Source organism: Epinephelus moara, chromosome 8 (assembly GCF_006386435.1).
Source record: "Epinephelus moara isolate mb chromosome 8, YSFRI_EMoa_1.0, whole genome shotgun sequence".
Taxonomy (NCBI): Eukaryota; Metazoa; Chordata; class Actinopteri; order Perciformes; family Serranidae; genus Epinephelus; species Epinephelus moara.
The window spans coordinates 10,759,486-10,771,859 of record NC_065513.1 but is presented as its reverse complement, the minus strand read 5'-3'; the positions used below and the strand labels follow the sequence as shown (position 1 = coordinate 10,771,859).

At 41.8% G+C, this 12,374-nt stretch overlaps 1 protein-coding gene across 10 annotated transcripts in view; it reads right to left on the bottom strand.

Annotated features, from left to right (window-relative positions):
* Positions 1-12,374, bottom strand: part of arvcfb (ARVCF delta catenin family member b) — a 264,389-nt gene that overhangs the window by 69,319 nt on the left and 182,696 nt on the right. For all 10 annotated transcript variants that reach the window (XM_050050471.1, XM_050050470.1, XM_050050465.1 and 7 more), the window contains one exon: positions 7,937-8,442. In XM_050050471.1, coding sequence (XP_049906428.1) covers positions 7,937-8,442 — 506 coding nt within the window. The remainder of the gene's footprint in view (positions 1-7,936; positions 8,443-12,374) is intronic.

Below are 12,374 nucleotides of genomic sequence, written 5' to 3'. Positions count from 1 at the left end.
TGATTTCAGATATGACAAACTGTGTGGGATGTGGAGGAGGATCAGAAGCCTGAATAATATTAGAATTAAGTATACAGGGATTTGAATAACCACGTTACTGTGTGTCTCGTTTAAACATGCAATCATATTCTGAGGATGATTATAACAAATATATAACATTTAAATACGTACAGTGTTGGACAGTAACAGATAACCTAGTAACCTGTGATAGTAATTTGATTACTTTTCCAGTATCAAGTAGTGTAAACTACAACATCATTAAGTCATGTAACTCTGAAAAGATCAAGAGTATTGTCCCACACTAGATGCATCCACTGTCCCTGTGGATTCATATTTGTTTACAACTTCAACTTTGTTCCCATTCATATCTCTATCATCAACCCAAACTAACAAACAAACACCCCTCTTCTTCACATAATAATGCTGCCCAGGCTTCCTGCCATTAATCTGAATGTGCTTTCTAGCAGGATGAAAAGAGTATTAAGCTTTGATATCTGAAAGTGTTTTATGTCCATCTTCAATTCATGGTAGCTTTGGTGATTACATCTTCATACATCCAGGATATTACTGTCCAGTGGGAAAAGGAGCCACACGTTAAAATACTGAATTATGATCTCACTTACATTGTCACTTTTCTTCCAAGGTTCTTATCTAATAAAGTCAGGATTCCCAGCAGGGCCATAATATAAAATTCCAAGACTTCACCGTGACCTTCCATGAGTCAAACTGCTTTCAAGATCTGAAAAATGTTATTCCTTTCTGGTTTATTAATGTTGTTTATCTGCTGAGAAAAGTTCTAAAGGGGTAAACAGTCTGTTTGGGTTGGTCATGAAGGAAACCACTGAAAAGCAGCATTTAATAAAATGAATGTGCAAAACAAGTTGTAACATATATTGCGATGTATTCCTGTAAACACTGTTGCAGGTTAACATATTACTGGGGTAGTATATCACCCCTGGGGTAATATACCCCAAAAATGAAACACTTCAAACTATGTTACAGTAATATATTACTTTTAGCAGTAACAAAGTAATCTAAAACAGTACCAATATTATTCAGGTAATACTACTATATTTGTCAAGTAACAAGTTACCACCTGAAATGGTTTATTGCCTCTTTTTTTCATTTATCCACACCGTACCACTTTCGCCAGTGTTCCACCCAAAAAAATGTCCCCCAAAGGATCCTGTTGCCGTAACTCGATGGCGGAGATGGCTGGGGAGTCAGACCGCAACTTTTTCAAAATTGGTATACTCCCATCACTTTCAGTTTGTCAAGGAAAAGGACAAAACATTACAGTCAAGCCAAGGGAACTCTCTACAGTGAGAAATATGCTGGAGCCTTCAATTAAAAATACTGAAACCTATCGCATAATTTATTAGACTCTGATCCTTTGTCTGCATGCCAGACCCTGAGTCCAAGGTTATTTGCGTGTTTTAAAAGGTCTATTCAATTGTTTTATTTCATCACACTATTCTTAATATAAGCGGACAATTTTGAAATAAAGTGGTCACCACTGCACATGAATGCATGAATGAGCAACATCTGCGCTCCAGAGGAAAGCTTTGACTAGGCTTTACAGTGTGGGCCACCACTGATTCATAATGAATTGCAATGAACTTTAGCTTAGCTTTGATTACCTGCTGTGAAACAACATTACCCTCTTCCATTTTATAATATACATACGCTATGCTTCAATTTCCTTGAAGAGGAAAATGTGGAGGAAAAGCTTATGAATCTGATTTGATGTGCAGCAACAATCTTTCACTATGCTTGGGTTTTCCAATAAACCTGGGATTTGCCATTGTCTTAAATCCAATCCAGCCAAGGTGCATGTTGAATATAACTACCTGCCTCTTCAATCATTTATTGCCAAAAACAGACAGCTGTGATTTATAAGAGCTTGACATAACCCAACAAAGCTTGGATCAAAACCTAAATGAAAAGATAGGGGGGGAAGGAGACAAGCTGTGAGCTAAGTATTAACCAAATTATACCTCCTACCTCTGCTTATTTCTTTTCTTTCCTCTCTCTGTTACCTGGATGTGAGGGCTGGAGGGACTGGGACCAGGACTGGGAAGGGGACTGGAGCTGAGGCTAAAGCTAATTAAATTTTCCAGGCACTACTGGCAGGCATGTTGCTCTTCTAGCGGGGCTATTAATTTAGTTCTGCCCATTACTGTTCTCCTCCTCCTCCACCTCCCTCCTGTCCTTCTCCACCTCACCCCTTATGCCATCCATCACACTCCTGGTGCTTAAGGAGGAGGAAGAGGAGGCCTCTGTAAGTGGACTCATTCTGTTGTCTGCTATAGTAAAAGTCCACTAATATAAGAGAAATGGAAGATTTATGTGTGTGTGTTTGGGAGGGACCATCAGGCAGGGCGCTCAGGTCGATCTCCAGGAAGCAGTTAATGAAATGAGGTAGGAAGCGCCAGGTGAACTGTCCAATATGCACAAACACACTAACACAAACACTCACATATATGACAGCAATGAACTTAGCAGGTTGTCTCATGGATCACGGTGAGGGCACTCAGGTATCCTTTCTCAGAAATGTCTGCACTATTCACATCTATGCGTATGTGCTGTATATACTGACCCCAAACTGTCCTGCTGTTAAAAATCAGATAAGGTCCAGTGTGTGTCAGGCACCAGAGCATGATGGATACCGATGGATACCATGCAGTTTGCTTAACACATACTTATTGGAGACTTTTTGATCAGTGCAACCTAAGTTATCTGTTGTAACACTTTGATTGGAATCATTTCTAATGCAGCATCGCATGCATATGTTAGAACACAGCAGTGAGAATATAAAAGAGGTAGGAATCTTAATTCAACTTGATTTGTATTCTTCAGACACCAGTATTCTCCTCATTAAATCTAAAAACATGACAGTGCAGTAATCGCTGTCCTTCAGTGTCCTTCACCGTCCAACAGTTGAGCAGTGATTTAAAGGTGGATGCCTCTTTGCTGCCCCTGTTTGGGAGTAATTCTGGGTCACATAATAAAATGTGACGAACTATGTGTCTGGTTTATCTGTCCAGTTTGATAAAATCCATTTTCACTTCTACCTTGACACTTGCTGGGAGACCTTTATCACAGCAGACATCTAAACTTGCCATAGCAGAAAAAACAAGGGTGTAATTAATATGCTAACGATAGGAAAGTCCCATTAAGTGTCTCGGTAAGCTACTCAAGTGAGCCCACATGTAAAATATCACAGAACAGGAACTGGGACACCTAACTAGAATGCAGCAATTACTAATTAATGTCATTTATAACACCTGCTTCTGTGGAAAAGGTCTGTTGTCTGGTACTACAGGGGTAATTTCACCAATACCAAATCAATCGAGAACAAGTTAAACTCTCGCTAGAAAAAACATCTGGTCTATGGGTCAAAATCAAAGCTCCAGTACACAACTGCTACAGTACCACAGCTTACAGTGTCTAATGTTGCACATTCTGTTTAAAGCTACACTAATGAATATCTTCATATTAACAAGATGGAAAATTACAGTTGTTCACCAGCTCCACAGAGCATGTATTGTCTTAACTTTACTGTTTTGGTTTGCCTCTTTTTTTTTTGTGGCTCAAGACCATAACCACATTGTGTGGTGCACAAACACAGCACACAATAATAACAAAACAAGACTAAACATAGCTAAAGTAAACAATATACAAAAGAAGGACATTCCCAAAAAAGCTAGTTTAAAGTAACTTTTGGTTTATCTGATTGTAATAAAAAAATCATTGGCGGCTTAAATAATACTATGGCAAATATCCTTTTCTATAATTTATTTTGCATACATTACATTCTTACATTCAAACTAAATACAATACTCATCTCCCAAATGATTATAATTACAAAGGTTACCGATCCCCTGGTTTCATTCATCTATTTATTGACTCATTCATTCTCACTGCTCACAACCAGCCTGTTACCAGCTGCAGCAGGTAGCTATTTATAGACGAGCTCTGATAAAGCCACTGTACACTACCTGCTCTGCACCAAACAGACAAAGTTAGACACTAGCTGGTGAATGTAGTGGAGCATATCGCAGCTAAAGAGGCGAAAAATGTTTCTCAAGAATTGGTGAAGTGCAAAAACAGAGTGACAAGGGGACTCAGAATGAATGCTAATGTTGTTCTGTCCGGTATCTGCTGCTTGTGTAAATAGGCAATACATTTGTGATTGCAACTTTATCTGGTAATAATGACAATGCTGTGTTTACAGCTCATTTTTCTGCCCCCAAGTAGTCAAAATCTTTAAGAGGATTTTCAGTAAGATGGAAACCTTTAAAAACACTGAAAAAATTGTTGTAAACTATTGTTTACTGGTTGCTTTAACACCGCCATTTCATTCTCTGAGGAGTTCAGAGTTAAAACTCAAATGCACATAGAAAAATGTTGAGGTGCTTCAGATGGAAACATCCTGTAAATAGTGCTGTGTCTATTATTTTGAAATCAGACAAAAAACTCCACAAACTCTTGGCACAGATATACACATGTCTAGACATTATCTCTCTCATAGCTTAAAGGCCTGCCAACTTGCTCTATATGCATTTTTCATCCAAACGACAAAGGCGAACTGCAAGCACCTGCCTGAGTGTCAATCCACAAGACTCAGACGTCTCCTGCAGGAAAAAACAGGAGACAAATCCGCTTAATAATCTACATTTCCAGAGAGGGAATTGCTGGAGGGCACAAACAGCCCAGAGCCTACCGGGAGGGAAAATAGAATTACTCTGAACGGTACAAAGCTCTAAAAATATGAACGACTGGTCTGTCTGTCTTGTGTGTTGGAAAATAAAAACCATTTTGGTTCCTTCCACGTCACCCGCCTCCCCCCACAGAAAACAGAGCTCTCTGTGGTTTTACAGGGACAGCACAAACTCCAATGGCAAACTCTTAAAACACATGGACTAAGAAAAGGGGCCTATATTTAAAACCCATATTTAATTGTAGAAAAACACGGCCAATTCCAGCCACATGGCCTGAGGCTGTAAGCTGAGCTTGCATTGTGACTGGCCTGTTTTCACTGGGGCCAGAGCACTGGCAATGGAAACCTAAAGCTGGAGAGACAGAGAGACAGAGAAAGAAAGAGAGAGGGAGAGGATGGAGAGGGAGAAAAACAGAGTAGATAATGAATGAAGGAGAGAAAAAATTAGACTGAGCGAGGGAGGGTGGATAATGAGTGAGAGAGGGAAAAAAAAGAGAAAAAATAAAAAAGCCTCCCTCCATTCTGTCCTCCTTGTCTTGTGGTGCAGGGTTATTTTTAGCTACGATGGGGAGCAACACGGTGCTGTAAAGGCAATCATTTCTGCTGCGGCACAGTCATCGCTCACCGCGACATCTCTGTCACAGCAAAGGAAACCTACACACACACACACACACACACACACTCACACTTACGTATGCATGCACACTACAGTTCAACAAGCCTGTTTTTTAAAGGACTGGTATCACTGTCAATACCTCTGGATTGAAGCCGTCAATACTGATATTCCCTCTTTAGGGCCACGGCCTCGCAGATCTTCAAACATCACATTCAGCTTAAAACCACTGACAGCTGCCAAAAGCCAGCTTAAAAACTTTTCTAGACTGTAAAAGTAACTAAAAAGTAACCCCTTTCATGTCTTAGCGTGCTACACATATAGTATTTTACACTTGGCAGCTACTTCACAAAGGTCAAGTGGTTCTCATTTTCCGCACTTGTGCACTGAAAACAAAAGCCCCTTCTCAGATGCCAATGCGTGCATACCAGCCAAAGTGTGTCAGGTCAAACCAATCATGTTGGGGATTAGCTGTGAGCACTGGGAAAGACACATACACACAGTCACCCACACACACACACACACACACACACACACACACACACACACACACACACACCACTGTATTCCCCAGTTGACATTTACCAGGTCAAGGAGAAGAAACCCGATCACATGGTTTGAATCAATAGCTCCTCTTAAAGGAATTAAGACATATTTCATTACACAATGCAGCTAATAGCTTTTTCTTCTAGAATCAATGTTCATGTACCATCTGCTTCTCTGTAGAGATTCTTTCCACTTTCTCTTCCTGCTGTCAGTACAGTGTAATATAACTAAAATAATCAAATATCACGATGTTTGTCCCAAAATTTGACTGTAACTTTGACCCTTGTGACCCTTCAGTAAAGAAAAATGGCTCCATGACTGACCAATTAGCTAATTAAAATTTCACTTTTTTTTTACAAATGGTAAGAAAAGACATCTCCAAGACAACTTACTTAAAAATGTGTCTTGACTAGAATTAAAAGAATGACTAATTACAGTTTTGAATACTGTAATTAGTTATCTCCCTCACTAGTATATGGGGAGTTACGCAATTTAGTGCTAATTTAGCAAGTACTGTATCTTTCCATATGGATGCCTGGGGCACAAACGTATCAAATAATGTAAGGGGTCTGAGATGAGAAAATAGTGCACTGAGAATACTGCTGCAAAGAATAGTGATGTGTGAAAAACACCAAAAAAAACTCAGCTTCTTAATATAGTATGACTCAGCCCTGTATTACTATGCAGAGTATGGGATTATGGCAGCCAACTCTGTATATTCCTGGATGGAATATTTAAGTGATGGGAGGTATGCAGCGAGTGACTGGAAAGGACTGGCATACTAAGGTACTATCATATCAGCTTAAAAGGCTTCAAAGCAGCACTTTTATACTTACTGTACGTGAAAGAGAGTTGAGACTAATTAGGCAGACAGAAGGAGGAATCCTACAGTTAGTGAAGGAGACAGCCAACAGGCTTGGCTGCAACAGTGCTAGGCAGGTGGTTTTTGCATAATATAAGAATCTTACCTATTGCAGAGCAATTGAAAATGATGTCTGACTTGAGGAATGCAATCAGACATATCCAAAGCACTTATTTCAAATAATTTCATCCATGTGACAGATCTTTTTTTAAGTAGTTTTAAGGAAAAAAAGGATGTATGTGAGGTTTCATAAAATGCTCTGACTGCAAGCTTTGCAGTAGAACTGGCTGATGTAATTGAGGCAAATGAAATAAAAGTAGAACATTTTTCTGACATAGAACACGGAAAATGCAGGCATAATTACACACATAAATATGACACATCAACCTCTCATATGTGTAAAACGATTTTTATGATATGATCACACTGTCACGACACAAGCCCAAGACGATAAACAGTAAATATTGCCAAGCCACACTTTGCAGTGCACAGGCTGTTGTCATGCACTGTTTTTACATATAACTATGAAAAGTAATGCACGCTGACAGGAGAGGGAAAAAAAAGAAATGGTAAATAGAAGGAAACTTTGTGTAAGGGGGCAGGTTGGGTTGGTGGATGAGTCAAACAAACACAGGACTTTCCTCCTACGTAAAACTAAGTGAGTTATTTCACGGTACGTCATCACCATTTGTACTTTCTCAAACCTAACCTATGTAACTTTCATTAAATACATTAACCTTATCTTAAGTATGTAACATGACGATGCCCAGCCTTCTTTCTTTTACTAAATCTAACTAATCTAACCTACATAACTTTGCGTTTCATACATAACTTCACATTAAGTACATAACATGACCACACCATAAATGGGGCACTAATTTGTTAGATATCATACCAATTGTTGTATGTGTGTTTTTGTAAGATGTCATGTGAACCTTTGTATGAGGATACATTGCAGTGAAACACCAACTGTACCATTTCATCTCCCGACATAAAGAGTTTGTTACTGCTACGTTCAGAAAATGCTCTTCCAGGTTGTGACCAAGAGTAAAGTGACTCAACGAGAAGTTAACCGACATCTGCTTGGATTGATTATTGGATTCATAAAGACAATGTTACTACTTCTTGTGTCACTTTGGTTGAATCTCATCTCATTATTTCAAGTGTTTAAAATGGAAATGGTTTTTCTTACCGGTGATGAGTTCTCGAACTTCCATGTCATTTGTCTTCCTCAGCAGGCGGACAAGAGCTGGGATGCCATCACAGTTCTTGATGGCCACCTTGTTGTCATTGTCCTTGCCGTAGGAGATGTTACGCAGGGCACCACAAGCCTTGCGGTGGACTTCAGATTTGGGGTGGTCCAGAAGCCCCACCAGAACAGGAATCCCCTTCAGCTGACGCACATCCTTCTTGATCTTGTCGTTTTCGTAGCACAGGTGCTGCAGGTAGGCAGCTGCGTTGGACTTGACTGGGTCAATGGGGTGGCCCAGCATGGCGATGACCTCGGGGAGGTCTGGGTCACGCCAGCGTGGGTCCTTGCGGATGCTGTCAATGGATGGTGAGCGCCGGCCACCCATGCGATCCAGACTGGCCATGCTCCCCCTCTCCGGCTGGGCCAGTGGCGCTGAATACATGCCATGGATATAGGGGTGGCGCTCATCGATCAGCTCTGCTTCAATGGCTTCATCTGGATACCCTCTGGAAGACGAAAGAAGAGAGGACGGTGAGGACAAGGGAGACGGACGAGGTAAATGGAGGGTGACTCAGACAGATTTGTCTAAGAGAAGAATTAGGCAGCCGGGGGAAAGACTTTGAAAAAAGGCCAGCTGAGGTGAGAGCCACTGACTAATGAGGGGAGAAAGGGAAAGCAGAGGACAGAGTGAGTGAGAGGTGAGAAGATGTGGGCAATGGAGGGGAAAAAGGAAGGAGTGCAGGACAGACAGTGGAGGGGAGACATGATGATCTGTGGTTTGGATCTGTTATTAACGGGTCTGTCAGAGGGACTGTGGTGGCAATTCCCTGCAATAAGAGTGATACGGTAAGCAACGTTCCACTTATTATTCCTCCTGTCAGGTGGTAGCAGCAAACATGTCAGACATCAACAAACATAAAGTCTTAGAGAGAGTGATTGAGAGACAGGAAAAGATTGCACAAAGAAAAACCAGGCAGTTCACAAAGAAACAGAGACAAAGGCAACACCAAAGAAAAAGCTTTGAAGGAAAGTCTTGTGAAGTTTTTTTTTAGGAAGCCACCATACAGAGTAGAGAAGAGATTTGATGTCTTCTCCTCCAGGGAATAGAGAAAAGAGCTGTGCTGTCCCCCCAGGGAGGACTATGAGCCCCTGTGATGCCCCCGGGGCTCCCTGTACTCACAGTGCCGAACACAAGCATGCAGTTGCAAAAATGTTAATAGCCATCTCACTGGGACTTCTCTGCTAGCATTAGCCTCATTAGCATTACTACTGTTCGGGCTGGAGAATTACACTGAGCTCGACTCATTTACAGTGACAGAAATGAGTGTTATCCTCTGGGGAAGGAAGAGGAGAGTTGCTTTTTGAGGGTTCCTGTCAATAAACCTCAAGCCTCTCAGAGTCTACGATCTACACTTTGTTCTCTAAGGTTCTTTACTCCAAAGACACAAATTCTATCGGAACATGGGCGGAAATATAAGCATTCAATTCCAATGACAGATCATTTCTTCCTACTTGAAACAGTGCTGGTTACTTATTTTACTTAAGGCTCTTTAATCAAAGTAATGATTTTTCACTTGTTGGGCCAACTCTTAGGATGGAGTCGGGGGAGTCACATTTTACACTGGCAGAAGAGTTGCGAGGAATATTTTTGAAACTTGTTCCGCAAAAATTCTTTTTGAACACATACCACTGAGTTGTCTAAAATGATGGTAGAATGTTTGGTGGGAAAAGTTATGACATGGGTAGAGGAATTTAATTAGGGCTGTGTACTTATGCACAGCCTTTATCATCCCCCCACCCACCCCACAGCTTGAGACTTGTTTATCCTCGTTACATAATCCAGCTGGTCTCCTCTCACCATCTTTGATGTATGGTGGTTGGTGGTGCAACAAAATGGTGGCCAACGCCGGCGGTTGGCAGGGAATTCCAGACCGAGCTCTAATTTTAATGAGTTTTATGTTAATTATGTGTTTTTACAGTTCTTCCCAGGCATGCTGGGGAAGAAAGGGGGAGGGGGGCTCTGTATGCTATCTCGCCTCGGCTCTGGTGTATTCCTCTGTTGATTTTTCTTTTATACAAACCTTGCAGTAACATATTGGCTTTTATGGCACGACTTTGTGCATTTTACTGCCTGGGAAATCGATACAAAATGAACTGGGAAAGAAACTCCTGCCCAAGCGGTGTAACGAGATACTAAATCCCCTATTCAGATGGATGGAAAGAGGATTAATAGAGATGAAGTGAGGCACCGCCGCAGCTGAATACGGCCCTGCGTCCAAATGCTCCAAGTTCAAAGAGCCACGTTGCTCAATGCCAAACTTTGACGGACAAGCTCTGGGTGCCATGGACACATGTCAAGAACAGCTGTGACTCTGGATGTCTTTTCAAACAGGTGTTCCTCCAGACAATACAGACAAAACATAGAACTGAAAGCAGCAAACCTTAACTGGAGTCGATCTGATGTATCATTACTGTATATTCGCCTTTTAAAAGTAGCTTTTCCAGCTTTGTGGAACATGTCGGAGAGCCACAAACCTCCATAGTCAGCCTGTAACCACAATTTGGAAGGAGGGGCCACTCAAGCCTGATTACAGCACATCATTTGGAGGATGGCTGCAGCTCTGAGGTTTGGCGACAACTCTGTGCTGCATGACAGACTGCACGGAAAAAGAGGGAAATTTGTGAGTTTGTGTGCACGTGCTGGCGGTTACTAAATGCTTCCTTGCGTACACGAGATATAAACACACACTCCCACACTCGGAGGCCATCAACCAGCTCTCGATTGCTGCGGGATATTGAACATGACAAGGCAAGCAGGCAGGAATAGCCCTCCTAAAGAAAGGGCAGTCCACAATTTCAGCATCATCACCGTTGCACAGAGCTGCGTACATAACCACCATCTCTTTCATGCATCTCTCTATCTTTTTGACTTTCTCTCTCATTATGTCACACTGTGTGTCTCGCACACTTTCTCTCACACATGCACACTTCAACACACAGATGAGATGTACAGTTGTGCAGATCGTGGCTCATTTAGATCTGGGCCGATGCGGCGGGGCTTTTGGTAAAGCAGGCGTCGCGAGGCTGAGTGATGGGAATGTCAGGATTTGCATTTAAATTGGCGCCATTGTGTGTACAGGGAGGGGTGTATTCACAGGATGTGAAAGGGCTCTCCACCGCCAGACGCGATGCTCTGAGCATGATTACAGCAGATCACTCTCCTCATGTTAATCGAGCTGCTAAATGTCCAGACTATTCCTGTGTATCTGTCTGCTCATCTACAGATGAGTGCATGTGTTCATTTAGTACTGTGATGCAAACAATAGAAGAAAAGATAAACAGTAGATACGACATGTATGTATGTTGGCCAACTTCAGCACTCATTTATTCATTTGGACTTTGTCGCATCCTCGCTATTCTTCCTTCCCTTCATCTTCTGTCAATTACTTTCATCATCCTTCAATTGCGGCCGTGCCTGACCCTCTCCTTCAGCAGGCTCATGAAAGGAGATCAACTGAAAGGGATTAGACGCTCGGAAGATGTTTGCATCTCATATGTACACATTACATCTCCGCAGCGTTTATGAGCTTTTCACTGACTGCTCCTGCCAAACAGATTGCTCATTTTGAATTATGGGCAATAATTGTTTTATGATGCACAAGAGTCTTTGCGGGACAGAGAAGAAAGATGAGAGAGAAAAAAAACAGCAAAGCTGAAGTGTTTATGTCTTGCCACTTTCAAATTTTCCACTGTTTTGATGGCATAATCCACTACCACCACTGCTCATTTTCATTCAGTTAAAGGACAGTAACATCACTCACAAGTTTCTTCTATAGTTTAGGGGATGCTGCTGAGAAACCTCAAACGTGACAGAGGGGAAGTTTAATATTAAACAGAGTATCTGGCTCTTACTAAAAGCCTCTTGGCAGGATCGTGAAGGAGGAGGGGAGGGAGCCGGATCACTTCTACAAACCGTTCCCTACAGACACCGCTGGATTAGAATGAGACCCCCCCCCACCCTCCTCAATTAAAGGATGAGTGAATGTGGGCATGCATGTGTGTGTGTGTGTGTGTGTATATATATATATATATATATATATATATATATATATGTGTGTGTGTGTGTGTGTGTGTGTGGTGACCCCTGTATGCAGGTGGGCAGGTGCAGCGGAGTGGGTCGCCCAAGGAGAGATGAGCCATTAGAGATTGGCTTAAATACGCCCCTGTAGTCTGGCAGAGTTCAAAAGCAGCTATTAATCACGCTGGCATGAGGACACACACTGTCACACACATACACACACATACACACACATACACACACANCATCACTTTGGTTGTACTTACACACACATACACACACATACACACACACACACACACACACACACACACACACATAGAGAATGGGTTGGGTTGGGGGAAAATGGAGTAAGATGCA